Source organism: Haliotis cracherodii, unplaced genomic scaffold, assembly GCF_022045235.1.
Source record: "Haliotis cracherodii isolate W230 unplaced genomic scaffold, xgHalCrac1.p SCAF_49, whole genome shotgun sequence".
Classification (NCBI taxonomy): Eukaryota; Metazoa; Mollusca; class Gastropoda; order Lepetellida; family Haliotidae; genus Haliotis; species Haliotis cracherodii.
This window is the reverse complement of record NW_027266307.1, coordinates 304,085-320,596: the sequence shown is the minus strand read 5'-3', so window position 1 is coordinate 320,596 and position 16,512 is coordinate 304,085. Positions and strand designations below refer to the sequence as shown.

General features: G+C 43.0%; 1 protein-coding gene and 1 pseudogene across 1 annotated transcript; one reads left to right on the top strand and one right to left on the bottom strand.

The window, feature by feature from the left end:
* Window positions 1-2,626: 2,626 nt before the first annotated feature.
* LOC139441921 (homeobox protein Meis1 pseudogene) lies at window positions 2,627-4,108 on the top strand (annotated as a pseudogene).
* Window positions 4,109-6,680: 2,572 nt separating this feature from the next.
* Window positions 6,681-15,723, bottom strand: LOC139441920 (uncharacterized). The gene is made up of 5 exons (XM_071222668.1): window positions 15,634-15,723; window positions 12,764-13,446; window positions 11,586-11,671; window positions 8,355-8,523; window positions 6,681-7,449 (listed from the first exon to the last, which is right to left on the bottom strand). Exons 2-5 carry the CDS (start codon window positions 13,443-13,445, stop codon window positions 7,064-7,066), a joined length of 1,323 nt encoding a protein of 440 aa, XP_071078769.1. The 5' UTR covers window position 13,446; window positions 15,634-15,723; the 3' UTR covers window positions 6,681-7,063.
* Between the last annotated feature and the right edge of the window lie 789 nt (window positions 15,724-16,512).

Below are 16,512 nucleotides of genomic sequence, written 5' to 3'. Positions count from 1 at the left end.
GCATGTCATCGTATCCCAATTGCGTAGATCGATGCTCATGATATCAATCACTGGTGTGCCTGGTCCGGACTAGATTATTTACAGACCGCCTGATATACCTGGAATATTGCTGAGTCAGACGTTAAACAACAAACAAACAAACAACTAAATAGAGTCGCGGTACAGAGTACGCAAGATGTGTGGAAGTCTAAAAACATTGGCGACAAAACAATAAAGGTCATTTGTTGGCATTGTTTATAGATTCACATAAGTAAGTCAAAAGTAAACAATTCGGTGTGAAACGATTTACGAAGCATGAAGTGACATCGTGCACCCGCGAAAATCATTTCAAATTACAGCCAGGGAGGATTCTGTTGTATGGAGCAGTATATTAACCAATGAGAGCCCTCGGGCACGACCGTGTCATTCCACGCTGCTTCATTATACAGTTTCGGGGCTCGCGTCAGATCATATATGGCCCCGGTCGAGAATGTTAAAACCCTATTCCTCTTCAATGTGACTGTCAGAATCAATTAAGTACTAATCGCTTGTCATGTATAAGCACGTAATGTTATTAATATCGCTTTAATCCCAGAAAGATTAGAGCGAATCTGGTGGTTGTATAGGTCGAAGAGTGTATAAATTATTCTGACATTTTACACCTATCGTTATAAAAGAAATAGGGGAATACGAGTTATGCTGATAAGAATTATATACATTAACATGTTGCATTAAAATTTTGAGAATTAAACACCAACATACATGTTTTATCTATTTATATTAAAATATGAAATATATATTTACGGGTATAGTTGAATCTTTTTTGCTTTGCTTCAGTGTTCGCGAGGTAATGGTTCGCTCTGTAGATAGTATCTGGGGGAAATAGTTCAACGTGCTTTGTGGGAATATTAGCAGATCGAATTAATAAAACTTACTTCAGATGTGATTATATATTTCTTAATGTTTCCTTTTTTTACTCATAAATCGAAAAGAAACGATACAGCCTTCGGATTGTTCACAATGAATGTAGGGTAGTCGTGGGGTGCCATAATTCTCTGTACGTCTGTTGCGCACACCAGAAACATATGGTTGTGTGTTCGTCTCCGTTTATGTTTCTAGGTTTGTCAGCACCATACCGGTGTCGTGGGTTTCACGGAAGTGCTAAACGTCTTAATCTGAATAAATTTCGAGCTTTCCTCCCACATGGAGCTGACACCGTGATATAACGGGAATACTGTTAAAAGAGGCGTTAACACCAACTTACTTACTCACTATCAGAAGGCTGGTTAGGGCCACAATAATATATGGATTTCCTCAGCCTCTGTTACGGAATTCAACCTGAATTATAACCAAATATGAATAATATGTTCTTGGATAGCCGCCCTAATTTTTTAATTATCTATCAATTCGAAAAGAATCTATCATTTTCTTTTCATTTAGATAAAAAAAATGAGATTTTCAGTAGCATTTTTATTGTTCTCCGTAACACAAATTTAGGGCCAGCGTTAAACTCGACCCTTGCTTAAGCTCCCAATGTCAACACGTAGTGATTCACCAACAGTAAACGTGCCACAAATCGCAAATGCCAAATCTTTTCAATCAATCCCAATTGGATAAAGACAATTGATCGTTTATTTATCGTGATTATCCTACTTCCTAAATCTTACTAAAATCTTTTGTGCTCCTGACATCTTCTTAATTATTTTATAACGCCGATAATCGAACCGTTCGCTACATCGCTGACGGCGATGCGCATCGTGTGACGGCCATTGTCAGGCTAATGACGAGGCGGTATATAGACGAAGGGCGCGGACCAGAGAATCATTAATAACTTCATCTTCCAACAAAAAACAACTTACCCTCGCTGGATATTTGGATTATATCTTAAAATAAGGTAAGTGTGTATTTCAAATGATTTTGTGGAATTAATTTCAAAATATGAAGTGCGGATTGCTTTTTTTACATCATCTGATTTTTTTTCGAAAAAGAAACATTGGAAAAACTTAAATTGTGAACAGAAAAAAAACATAACTAAGTAACGTATGATATAAAAGAACATGGAAAAGTTAGTTCAGTTACCCCTGTTCATATATATATATTGGTTGAAAGTTAATTTTAAAACTGCATATTGACGTCATATAATTCCTGTTTATTTGTTTTCTATTTGAAAAGCGCTTTCTGTATATATTTAATAAGGCAATATATTTCCGATAGATTCTACTTGTACCTAGTATTTATTCAAAGATATTTAAGCTATATATGAACCAGTTAAAAAAATAAAACAAATTTGAAAAGAAAATTTTTTTTGCAAAATAATTCATGCTGACTGACCCGAGACACGCGAAAGCACATCGCGCTGATAGGAATGACTTAATGTGAGAAAACAGGTTGTCCACCTCAAAGTATACAAATCAATTGATTGAAACGTTACACTGATAAGGATAGCTTATGCATCTTAGAAAACACTGCCACCGAATGTGTTGATGATTTGGAGGTCGTTTGGTTTTAAATACATTATTATATATCTTATGAATATATTAATTGTATTATTGCAGAGACCCAGGACAGTCCGCGTGAACAGACAAGGAAGCAATCAGACTGAATTACAAGAGCGGTGAAACAGTGATCCCTGAACTCTTCACCCGCAATGGATCTAGATAATATGACCCACACGAAGCCAGGTGACCCTGACATGCTACAATACACAAATCTTGAAGTAGCATCTCTGTACCCGGACCCTCATCTATCTCTTCCGGGTCAGGGCTTGCCCCACCCCTCAGGCTTACCGCACCACCCCCAGCCGATACACCAATACCCTCCCTTCACCCCCAGCAGTTCCTTCCCCGGGGTAATGACGCTCCCTCCCATAGATGAAGACCTGAAAGAGGATAAGGATGCTATCTACTCCCACACACTCTTCCCTCTCCTGTCTGTGGTGTTTGAGAAGTGTGAGCTTGCCACGTGCTCACCTCGTGTTGCAGGAGGAGGGGTGTGTTCCTCTGACTCCTTCACTGAAGACATTGACGTGTTTGCCAAACAGGTTCTGTCCAAATCCGATAAGCCGCTGTTCACTGACAACCACGAACTTGACAGCGTCATGATTCAAGCCACGCAGGTGTTACGGTTTCATTTACTGGAGCTTGAGAAGGTTCAAGAGCTGTGCGACAACTTCTGCAGCCGTTACATCAGCTGCTTGAAGGGGAAGATGCCCATTGACCTAGGGATGGAAGACACTGAGGGCGGTAACGACGACTCAAAGAGCTCTACCTCAACCAGGACGATCAAAATTGAAACAGATTCCAATTCCCGTGGTCCGACCCCAGGACCTTCCAACAGCGCTGGATACAGTCAAGCAGACGACTCAAGGCCAAGGTCACGGAGTACGCCTCTGTCGTCTGCTTCTAACGCGCAGGACGGTAACAGCGAAGCCGGGGAGACGTTAGACAACAGCGTTGGGTCTGGGGAATGTACAGACGGGGAGGAAGAGAATCCAGTCGAGAATCGGTCGACCAAGCGGCAGCAGAAACGGGGGATATTCCCCAAAGGAGCCACAAATGTAATGCGGGCTTGGCTGTTCCAACACCTATCTCATCCCTATCCGACGGAGGATCAGAAGAAGCAACTGGCACAGGAAACGGGTCTGACTATTCTCCAGGTCAACAACTGGTTCATCAACGCAAGAAGGAGGATCGTTCAGCCTATGATTGACCAGTCCAGCAGGGGAGGTAATGCACAACTGCTGAACGAATTACGACCCAAGTCCACAGAATCGCTACCATACACACCACCTTCAAGTACATACTCTCCCTACACTCCCGACCCCGGAGTCAGTTACCTTGACAGCCAGCACATGCAGATTGGAAGGTTGCCAGGAATGCCAGTGATGCCCGGAAGTGACGTATACGATCCGATGAAGGGAGGTTACTCTCACATGCCTCACGGTGTTCAGCAGTTTGATATGTTTGGAATGCAAGGCGTGCCCCGTGCTGATATGTATCAGATGTCTGGGGCGTATCAACAGTTGACCCCATACAACACAGGCTTACAGTCACAGCCCATGATGTCCATGTTCCCGGGCCAGGGGCACAATATGATGCATGGCCACAATCCCAACCTGGGCAATGAATAGACCACTGTGACTGGGGAGACAGTTACTATCTCTCTGAACTTCACTGCTAGTCATGCCAAAGGAGTGAGTGAGTATGGTTTTACGCCGCTTTTAGCAATATTCCAGCAATATCACGGCGGGGGACACCAGAAATGGGCTTCACATATTGTACCCATGTCGGGAATCGAACACGGGTCTTCGGCGTGACGAGCGAACGCTTTAACCACTAGGCTACCCGACCGCCCCTATGCCAAAGGAAAAACTATAAACCAGTAGAAAGATAGATAATATAAGAGTGTCATTTTTGACCGAACAGTAGCGTTTCCACCGAGTGGAGCATTAAGTGGTGGTAATATTCTATCGTTACCATTGATCCCAGTATTATTTTATTTTGATTTCATTCAGTTTTGTTGTTTCGTGGCCATATTTTGTGTGAATTATCACATTTCAGAGTTATCAGAGTTTTTGTAGTGTGTAGTCTGTTTGGTTGGAATGTTAATAAAGTTTTTATTTTTATGTTATAGTGCTGTTCTCTGTGATATAAACTATGGATAGTGCAAACATAGTTAGTCATCTTTGTTTGTTGCGCCAGAAAACGCAGTGCCCATCTTTTCGAGGCAAGGGATTTCAATGACTATGAAAGTCCAGTTTCCACCCTTGCCGAACTAGGCTGGAATGACGGTTGCGGTGTGACGGAAGTGACGGGAGCTTAGACGTACCCAATGACTGATAGTGTGACGGAATGTTAAGACGTATTGAATGGCGGAAGTTTAGACGTACGCAATGACGGTGTGACGGATATTTAGACGTAAGCAATGACGGACGAAGTGACGGGAGTTTAGACATACGCAACGACTGATGGTGTGACGGAATGTTTAGATGTACGCAATGACGGAAGTTAAGAACTAAGGAATGGTCTAAGTTGAGACGCTTGTGTACGCCTTGAAAGAATAAGAAGGTATGTAAGGAGAAATGCAGTAGCCTTTTACCCCTGCATATTAAAGACAAACACTTAAAAAAAGCTGTACTCAAGGGGAGTCTTAGTCCTGACCTCGATGCTGATGCAGCGTTAAAAAACTCTCACTCGTATCTATATGTATATTACAACTATGAGTGAGTGAGTCGGGTTTAACGCCGCTTTTAACAGTTTTCCAGTTATATCGCGGCGTGTCAGCTTAATGTGGGAGGAAAGCCCGAAGTGATGCAGGTCTTAGACGTTTATCACTTTGGTGAAACCCACGAGCACGGGTATGGTGCTGACAAACCTAGAAACATAATAGGGGCGAACCGGGATTCGAACCTACAATCATAGGTTTCTGGCGTGCCCAAGGGACGCAACTCTGCGAATCACGGCGCCTTAGACGACTGGGCCAGCCGTGCCCCCTATTACGACTGTGGTTATTTCACAGTATCGATGGCTGCTTCATAAAAGAGTGACATTAGAAATATGTATATTTATGTTGAAATATGTCGCTGTGTTTCCAGACATTGCGAGGAACAGAACCGAAAGTGTTTCTCCAAAACAAACTATCCACAAGAAACGTCTCAACATTTATTACACATATATTGTTAATACAAACCAACACATAAAATTGTCTCTGATCATGATTTGTTTATTTGTTTGTTGTTGAACGCCGCACTCAGCAATACTCCAGCTGCATAATCCAGTCTAGACATAATCCGGTGATTGGTTTAATGAGCATACGGGGATATACAACAACCAAGTCAGCGAGCCTGACCACCCGATCCTATTAGTCGCCTCTTATGATAAGCATGGGTTGCTAAAGAACTATTCTAACCCGGATCTTAATCACGTTATGTTTTAAATTGACAAAGACACAGAACATTGCCGAAGACAAACATTGACCAGCATGTACACACATACATCAGGTCAATCTGACTGAGAATTGAGTTGTTCCCCTTGATGTAGCTGGGCAACGCAGATAAACGCAATGACCGAACGGTCGCATCCAAAAGTGGGCGAGATAGGGAAATCGGTATTTGAAGACAAGATAATTAACGTGAGAATTGTTAGAATATTCAGGAAATACCAAACTTAACCCCCTTTCATAAAATGGACATCCCGACATTGTTGAGATTTGATTGTATGTATGGTTTCACCATTACTTGAATACGGGTAATTATGTTTAAATCCTGTGAAATTCTTCTTTTTATGTATATTTTGAGATTATAATAAGATTAATAATGTTGACACCTCATATCAGAAGTAAACGGTTCGTGTGCGTTGTTTATCGTACAATATAACACTCCCCAGCGTCCTTTAATTCTTAAATATATGCATGATATTGGTTACGGTGTGTACGAATAGATGGACAGTTAGCAACGCTTGCTGACAATATATTCATTATATAATCTAAGATCTATTACATTCTTAAGACGTGTGTTTCTTATCACATATTTAACGGGACCGTGAAGATCCGGGGTAGAATAGGTCTTCAGCAACCCATACTTGCCATCAAAGGCGAATATGCTTGTCGGTAGAGGCGACTAACGGGATCGGGTGGTCAGATTCGCTGACTTGGTTGATGCATGTCATCGATCCCAAATGCGCGGATCGATGCTCATGATGTCAATCACTGGATTGTCTGGCCCAGACTGGATTATTTACAGACCGCCGTCATATAGCTGGAATATTGCTGAGTGCAGCCTTAAACAACAAACAAACAAACAAACACGTATAACGGACCCGTCACAACACAATTATTAAATGAGTATACATGAACAAATCTAGATCTGAAATGTCTTGGAATTCTGTGAGTGATGTAAACTTGTGTAACGACCTCATCTACTTCAGAGTGAGTGAGTGAGTTGGGTTTTACGCCGCTTTTAGCAATATTCCAGCACAATTACGGTGGAGAAATTGGCTTCACACATAGTACCCATGGGGGGAATCGAACTGGAGTCTTCTGCGTAACGAGCGAACGATTTATCCACTAGACTACCCCACCGCCCCTTCTACTTCAGAAGTTCATAGTGCTTTGTGAGCAGCTTGGTGATCTCTTCGCTCAGCACTTTCCACTTAAGCCCATGCTTCTCCACATCCACTTTATCGGGGTGGTAGTGCGTCACCGCCTTGCAGTACACCTTCTTTAACTCCGTAATGTCGGGTTTGTCTGGGAGGGCTTCCTTCTTATAGGTGGAGTTTGTGGGAGGGTAGGTCTTGTACAGAAACTCCAAAAACTCTATCCTAGTCGACTTCTCAAAGGTTGAGTTGACCTTTGTTAGATCGTCCTTGATTTCGTCCTTGACCTTGTCCCTCTCCTCTTGTTTGGCTTTCTCCTCCTCCCTGACAGTTTGTTCTTGGTAGCGTTGTAGGGCTGATGTGGCGTAGATGTGCCAATCTGAGGTAAAACAGGAAATGAGTGAGTGAGTGAGTATGGTTTTACGCCGCTTTTAGCAATATTCCAGCAATATCACGGCGGGGGACACCAGAGATGGGCTTCACACATTGTACCCATGTCGGGAATCGAACCCGGGTCTTCGGCGTGACGAGCGAACGCTTTAACCACTAGGCTACCCGACCGCCCCCAAAACAGGAAATGAATGGCGACGGCTACAATGTATCAATCTATCAGGCCTTTTGTTTTTTAATACTTGGTATCCCCAAATGCGTGAATCGATGTTCATGATACCATTCGCTACATTTTCTGGCCCAGACTCGATTATGTACAGACCGCTGTCATATAGCTGGAATATTGCTGAGTTAAACAACAAACAAAACAACAACAAAATATCCACCAAATCCACGCCCAGAATTGTAAGTGCATCCCCGTTGGGAAATACTCTCCATATATACTTACCGCGAAAAGAAACGCGACCCACAGAAACATATATAGAAGTAAGTACCTTAAGAAGAGCTGTCTCCAATGTGTACAAATTAATGACAAAACTAGCAATCAGTCGAGTATTACCACAGTCTCTTTATTTAAATCACGATACGCTGAACGTGATTTCCAAACTTTGCAGCTAATCCTGCACGAGCCAAATGGTGCATCTCGAGTCATGGTTCTATGACGTCGCGTGCTGCATTCATGAGCGTCGGTTCGTGCAACATAACGGCATGTTCGTTTGGACATCGAGCCAGTCTAATATCTCTTGAATATGAGTAAGTCTTCATTTATTAACCAACAAGTATAGTATTCGCGTTTCCTTTGGCGGTGAGTATATTTCGTGATATCGGAACTTAATGGCATATTCCTATTCCATGGAAGCAATGACCCCAAAAAGTGAACAGTTCTCCACCCACCTTCACTATGGAATGTCCTTGGCACCATGAGGTTGGCGAGATGCAGACATCTGTTGAAGTTTTCCTTAGCTTTGTCTTTCATCATCAACACCTGGTCATAGACTTGCCCCAGACGGGAGTGGGCAATTGCCTCCATCTCGAAGTCATTCTCTCGCGTCAGCATAATTGCCTGTGAACAAAACACTAGCTTTAAGTTTATATGTGAATCGTTCAGTTACATTTTTTATATTTTGAGATTATAATAATATTAATAATGTTGACACCTCATATCAGAAGTAAACGGATCGTGGGCGTTGTTTATCGTACAATATAACACCCCCCATCGTCCTTTAATTCTTAAATATATGCATGATATTGGTTACGGTGTGTGCGAATAGATGGACAGTTAGCAACGCCAATATATTCATTATATAATCTAAGATCTATTACATACTTAAGACGTGTGTTTCTTATTATACTACTCAAAAGAAATTAAAGAACACCAGATATATAATACACGATTTAGCAAATTGGTCATGGCATTATGTGTTATAACATTACTATCATCTAATGTTTGGCAACATGTTGCACCACGTCTGGGGTATTGCTGATCCTCCTGACACTTTCTGGAAACACTTCTGGTAGTCATGCAAATGAATTGAAAACATGAACAAAACACAGGAATATTGTCGCCCAAACACAACGCTGCACCTGTCCTTAGCAATAACCAACACAATTTTCATGCTCAGCATATGAAAGTGGTGATGTTCATGGTGCACGTGCATGCTTTCCCTTTAAGAAGGCGATGACGATGATCGTGTTTTCACACTTTCCAAAACCATGCCACAGAGTCGACATCTGACTGATGTTGATAGAGGAAGAGCTATTGCTTGGCTCCAGGATGGCCTTTCTTTACGTGAGGTGGGCAGAAGATTGCAGGTGTCCCCTCTGTCATTCACACCCTTTGGCATCGTTTTGCTGCCACTGGCAGAGTGCAAGAGCGACATCGTTCTGGACGGCCAAGGTGTACCTCACAACGTGATGACCGATACCTGGTTCTCCAAGCACTCAGGCAGTGTAAATCAACAGCAATTAACCTCAGGTTACAGTTAAGGGCTGTCAATAACACTGTCGTTAGTGATCAGACGGTGCGAAACCGTTTACGAGCTGCGAACTTGAGAAGTCGACGACAAGCAGTGAGACCACCTTTACGTCCAGTTCACAGAACAGCACGTCTGGCTTGATGTCGACAACATGTGCGTTGGAACAGACAGCAATGGTCTCGTGTACTGTTTACAGACGAGTCGCGATTCTGTTTGCAGCTCAATGATGGAAGAATACGGGTGTGGCGTCGTACTGGAGAGAGATTCACTGATGCCACAGTACGTGAACGTGTCGCTTTTGGTGGGGGATCAGTGATGGTATGGGGAGGATTTAGTTGGAATCACAGGACTCCTCTGTACCATATTGTCGGGAATCTGAATGCTGCCAGGTACCGTGATGAGATTCTTGAACCCGTGGTATTGCCCACACTTCATCAGATTGGTCAAGGTGCTGTCCTCCAGGACGACAATGCAAGACCCCATCGCGCTCGGATTATCACTGACTATCACAGACAAAAGCAGATTACCGTTATGCAATGGCCCGCTTATTCGCCAGATATGGCGCCCATTGGACATCTTTGGGATGCCTTGGGAATAGCTGTTCAAGCTAACCATCCACCTCCTGTTAATCTCCAGCAACTGTTTGGATTTCTTCATCAGGAATGGCAAGCAATTCTACAGGCAACACTGCAGCAGCTTGTCCGATCTATGCGCAGAAGATGTCAGGACTGTATTGCTTCCAGGGGTGGGCATACCCGATATTGAAGGAACAGGATTATCCTGAACTGTAGTGTGTGACTTTTGATTTATAGGGTACATGCAGTTCATATTGTTTTGTTCTGGTCAGCTGTATGCCAGCGTTTCTTTCGTCAATGAAATGGCATGAGTAAATACTTATCTTTCCCAATCAGTGTTGTTCCTGTATCCACGATTTATTTTTTGAGTGATTTTGATAACTTATTTGGGTGTTCTTTAACTTCTTTTGAGTAGTATACATATTTAACGGGACCCGTGAAGATCCGGGGTAGAATAGGTCGTCAGCAACCCTTACTTGTCGTAAAAGGCGACTATGCTTGTCGTAAGAGGCGACTAACGGGATCGGGTGGTCAGACTCGCTGACTTGATTGCGTGGATCCATGCTCATGGTGTAAATCACTGGATTGTCTGGTTCATACTCGATTATTTTACAGACCGCCGTCATATAGCTGGAATATTGCTGAGTGCGGTGTTAACAAACAAACAAACTAACTTACAACAACACTCTGAAGGTCCTTACGTTGGTGTTTTCTCATGACACTAAGACACTAAATAGCAACATGACTCTGTGGCTCGACTTAATTATGAAGAAATAATCTAATGCCTCACATTATTGTGACATCTGCAGTCAGTTAAATCAAATAGGAGCTCTATTTTAATAGTAACATCGCTAATGACAATGAAGTTAAGTGCAATTCAAAATGCTTTGAACAACTTGGTTCTTAATATTGTCAAAACCGCGCAAAACTAGTAGTGTTAGCTTTCTATGCGTTGTTGTTCTGAAATACGATTTTGAAATTTTCGTCACGTTTTATATGGATATATGTCGACGTTCTCCCACATGAAGTTGACACGCCGTAAAATAACAGAATACTGTTCATAGCAGCGTTTAACCAAATCACTCACTCATACCATTCCCAATCACTAATCAGTCTATCCACCAACGGGGGCGGTCGGGTAGCCTAGTGGTTTATGCGTTCGCTCGTCACGCCGAAGACCCCGATTCCAGCCATGGGTACAATGAGTGTCCCCCGCCGTGATATTGCTGGAATATTGCTAAAAGCGGCGTAAAACCATACTCACTCACTATCTACCAACAAGTTCAATGTGTCTTCTAAGGCGCGGCAATTCACTGTTCAGAGTTGCGTCCCTTGGGCACGCCAAAAACCTATGATTGTTAGTCGCCCCGATCATGTTTCTAGTTTTGTCAGCACCATACCCGTACTCGTAGGTTTCACCAAAGTGACAACCGTCTGAGAAATGCATCATTTCGGGCTTTCCTCCCACATTAAGCTGACACGCCGTGATATAACTGGAATACTGTTAAAAGCGGCGTTAATCCCAACTCACTCACTCACTAAGGTATTGAGGGCTGATTTGTGAAACTGCTCACCGTCCTGTACCAGTCTGTGATCTCCCACACCATGTCAATGTTCAGCACCTCTTCGTCACGGATCACACACGACAAGAGTTCGTCACCTGTCACAAAGCATTGACACAATACGACACTTGGGTCAGAAATATCTATAAATCCGCTCATAACTTAACCTTAATGTGATACATACGAAATGTCATCGATCCCAATTGCGTGGATCGATGCTCATGATATTAATCACTGGATTGTTTGGTCTAGAATCGATTATTTACAGACCGCCGTTATATAGCTGGAATATTGCAGAGTACGGCGTTAAACAACAAACCAACAACAACAACAACATACGAAATGTTCATGTAGGTGCAGGTATCATAATCTATTGCGAATATAAAATATCAACGCCGGAGAATAACCAGTAAAGATTATCCGACGAAACAGATTCCTTTTGGCGTAAACGGTACAATAGAAGACTAGTGAACATTATATGAATGGATTACAGAAAATCAGTGATAACAGTAAAACAAGGGTACGAATATCCTGCAAAACCCATAGCACCTGCCATTCACACAATTAGCATAAAAAGCATGTGTTTGTTCCCTGTCATCAAGCAGCAGTACTCTTGCCAGGCGACGGCATCATGTAAACAAACCAGACAATCAAGTAATATAAATACAGGCACATGTGTATAAAAGCGCTAACCTGTGTCGTTTGAGATTCAAAGGAAATAGCAGTATAAAATCATTCTAAAAACTTGCCAGGAAAAAGAATTATGTTCAGAAATCTGGACAAAGGAAGTTGATATTAAAAAAAGATTGTTTGGTCCTCCTTTCAGAAGAAAAATTCAAATTTCTTGGAGAAGTGCCAAAAATAGAATCCTGCCTCCAACAGAGGTTATTCCAATATTACACCATGATCAGTCCGAAAGCTACAATGGTACAGACCCGGGATACTATTTTCATTCGATAGATTTTTTTTCCTATTGTTTCATGGGTCATTGTAAGACCAAACGAATATATCTTGTTTTGATAGGATCGACTTCAATAGGTTTAATCACATGTGTTTGAGAAGCCAAATACCATTTTAATGGTCCAGACTCGATTATAGCCAGACTGCCGTCATATAGCTGGAATATTGCTGAGTGCGGCGTTAAACAACAAAAAAACCAACCAACCAAATCGTCATCAGTTTCACCTTACCGGTAACGCGTGCTTTGATGGACTCAGTGACGCACGTCTGCACGAAGATGTCCTTCTCCATCAGCTCCACCTCCTCCAGCACACCAGACGACGATGTGCCCAACCGCTTCGCCTCGTTCAAGGGGAAATAGCAATCTTTGAGCAGACTCAGACTTTTCTTGTACTCGCGCTTCTGAAGTGCCGATATCCCCGCATGGAAATAGTGACCGGCTATCTCCAGGTACGCCTCCGCTCGTGTGACGTCATCGGTGACGTAGGCAACTGCTACATGCAGTTCGCGGATCCGTGTTTCTATGTCGGCGTGATCCATGTACCCCAGGAACTCTGTCCAGCACATAATGGCGGACGTCAGAAGATCTTCCAGCCAGGATAGCCTCTGATCTTCACTGGCCGATCTTGCATCACGGAAATATTTCAGTGCCTCCTTGAAGAAGAATCGGATGATCTCAGGTTTCTCGTCTCTTGCCTTTACGACAGGGGCCATTTTCCAGCATGCTTTAGCAAGGTTCTTGGCAGCCGATGATCTTTCATTCGGGGTCGCCGCCGCATTCAACGCTCTTTGGTAGTAGTTGAGTGCGCTGTTGAGGCGCTCTTTCTGTATCACGGGGCTAAGTCCATCAGTGACGGTTTTATAAATGTCATTGCCTTTCTGGCGCCACTCAACTGACGGTGACGTGGCCATTCTGTAAGACAATTGATAAAACTCAGATACAGACGTCAAACATTTAAAAAAACATTACACAATTACCATTATGACTTTTCGCCACGAATTCACAATGTATGAATGGACTTTGGGCTTGATAGTACTGTATTGCTTGTCTATTTGTTTGTTGTTAACGCCGCACTCAGCAATATTCCAGCTATATGACGGCGATCTGTACATAATCGAGTCTTGACCAGACAATCCATTGACTGATAACATGAGCATCGATCCACGCAATTGGGATACGATGACATGCATCAACCAAGTCAGCGAGCCTGACCACCCGATCCCGTTAGCCGCCTCTTACGACAAGCATAGTTGCCTTTTACGGCAAGCATGGGTTGCTGAAGACCTATTCTACCCCGGATCTTCACGGGTCGTATTGGTCGTAACGTACTTCTATCATAGGCTGTGAAAGTTGAACATTGAAAAGTGAAGTGAACAGAAACTGAAGCCACGTCATCTTTTGGGGCATCATATGAACTTATCCCCGCGACTCGGTGACCTGGTTAACGCGAGCGCCTCCAGCAATGTCACCAGCTTCACGGCGCGAGACAGAAAGGATGAACTTCATTCCCTGTATAGGAGTGAGTTGAGTTTAACGCCGCTTTTAACAGTATTCCAGTTATCGCGGCGTGTCAGCTAAATGTTGGAGGAAAGCCCGAAGTGATGCAGGTCTCAGACCCCTGTATAGGAACCCGGATGTTCAGCACGGTGAGCGAAACACACAACCGCTGGCTGCGCCGTCCTGAACAAGTTTGAAGAAATGAGAGAAGATGGTAAAAAAGAATTTTTTTGTTTTTGATAAAATGCTGGATGTTTTAAAAAAGACAAGTTTTGGTTCTCCTTTGAAAGAATATATTTCATGCCAAATCTCTGACTGAAAACATCCTGTCTCAAAACACAAACTCTCAGCACACACACACACTCCCCCTTCTACAAACTCATACACACACAAACACACATACACACTCATGTGCACACAAAAAGATACACACACATACACATCATACACACATATACAGATACAAACACATCCAACACATACACATAAACACACACATACACATACAAACTTCTACACACCCATACCCACAAACACACACTTACATACACACACTCACATACATACACACACATACATATACACATAAGCATACATACACACACAAACATACATACACATACAAACATACATACATACATACATACATACATACACACACACACACACACACTATTGAGGATCAGGTGGTCAAGCCGTGTGACAGGGTTGGTTGCATGGCATCGACCACTGGTTAACGTTTGTCTGATCCAGCCTCGACCTTTTACTTTTGCTTGTTTGTTGTTTGTTGCCTACTCCACACTTATCAATATTCCAGCTACATGACGGCGGTCTGTAAATAATCGAGTCTGGACCAGACTATCCAGTGGTTGACATGAGCATCGATCCACTCAATTGGGATACAATGACATGCATCAACCAAGTCAGCGGGCCTGACCACCCGCTCCTGTTAGTCGCCTCTTACGGCAAGCATAGTCGCCTTTTACGACAAGCATAGTCGCTTTTTACGGCAAGCATAGGTTGTGGAGACCTATTCTACCCCGGATCTTCACGGGTCACCTTTACAGGCAGCCTTAGGTAACAGGACTATTGAAGACAGTGGTGTAAAATAATGGGACCACAGCTCTATGTTGTGCTTTAACCGCAGTAGACCTACATCTAGGCCGACAGCCAAGTACATATTTATAGATCCACTTGTGGCGAACAGCGTCATCATAACAAGCACGACCTATATTGTTGTTAATGGAGTCGATATGGACGGAATCGTACAATCGAACTGCCAGACAATACCATATACCCATAGGCACGTTGTTATGGTATATAGTTGTACACAGACGTAAGAGATGGATAATATATATGGACGTGGAAATACATGGGGTAGACTATCGCTGGTGAAATGTGGCCGTGCCAATTCAAGCGTCACACAGAAATGTTAATGGCTACAATTAACGCATCTAGCAAAAGTCTAGCACGCGACCATGCGGTTGCCATAGCTTCGCTGCGCCCAAACCAGGAAGTGTACATGTACTTATGGTAATTGAAGCGTGCGTAGACCCATATGATCAAACAACAGTCATACGGCTAAGTGTAACACAAATTTACCTTGCTATGTGTGAGCCACAATGTACGACATGTATTCATCCAGTGGTATGTTTAAAACGATACTAGATATGGTGCAATCTAAAACGAAAGTAGAAGGACCGGAAGTTGTTTAGAACATAGCATAGTATAGACCTATCAGCCTGGCTCCCTGGGTATGCTGCGCTGGCGCTACACTAGCGCCAGCGCAACATACCCGGGGAACCAGGCTGTCGACCTATCCGCTGTATAGTTCATTTAACCTTGCAGAAGGGTGACTTGCTGGCTACACGGTGTGAACAAAGCACTTCAGTCACGCAGGGTTGGTTGTGGGTCATGGTGGTAGTATAAATACACGATTACGTGAATAGATCCCCTATAAACTAGAAAACTTCAAGGCACTAGGCGTATTCCTAATCAAAACAGATCTAATTAAGCGCATCTAAAAACTCATTAATCTACCAATCCAAAATCCAATTAACATACAAACACCCACCTCACCCGGCTTCCTTAGTTCCCTCCTCCACCCACCTCGGCATTTATTCCTAATTTAAAAATTCCAAAAATTCAATATAAGCAACCCCTAATAGCCCCCTCTTGGGTTGCACACACCACTTTCACCCTTTTCGCAATACACTAAATGGCCCGGCCAGGCCCGTGTGCGAAATAAGCTACAGTCGGAAAGCGCACGTTAAATCTCCTATATCAGTCAGTCAGTCAAAAGATCCCAGCGAAATAGCGACCTGCTCAGCTGCACAGACACGCTTCGAGTGCTACATCCTGTTTGACGCAGAATAAATCATATGTTTTTACATAAAGGAAAAGTGATGTTTGAAAAGTGACATAAAAATTGATAAACACCCTGCACCACCTCACATCTTAAAAATGTCAGTATGAAAAGTT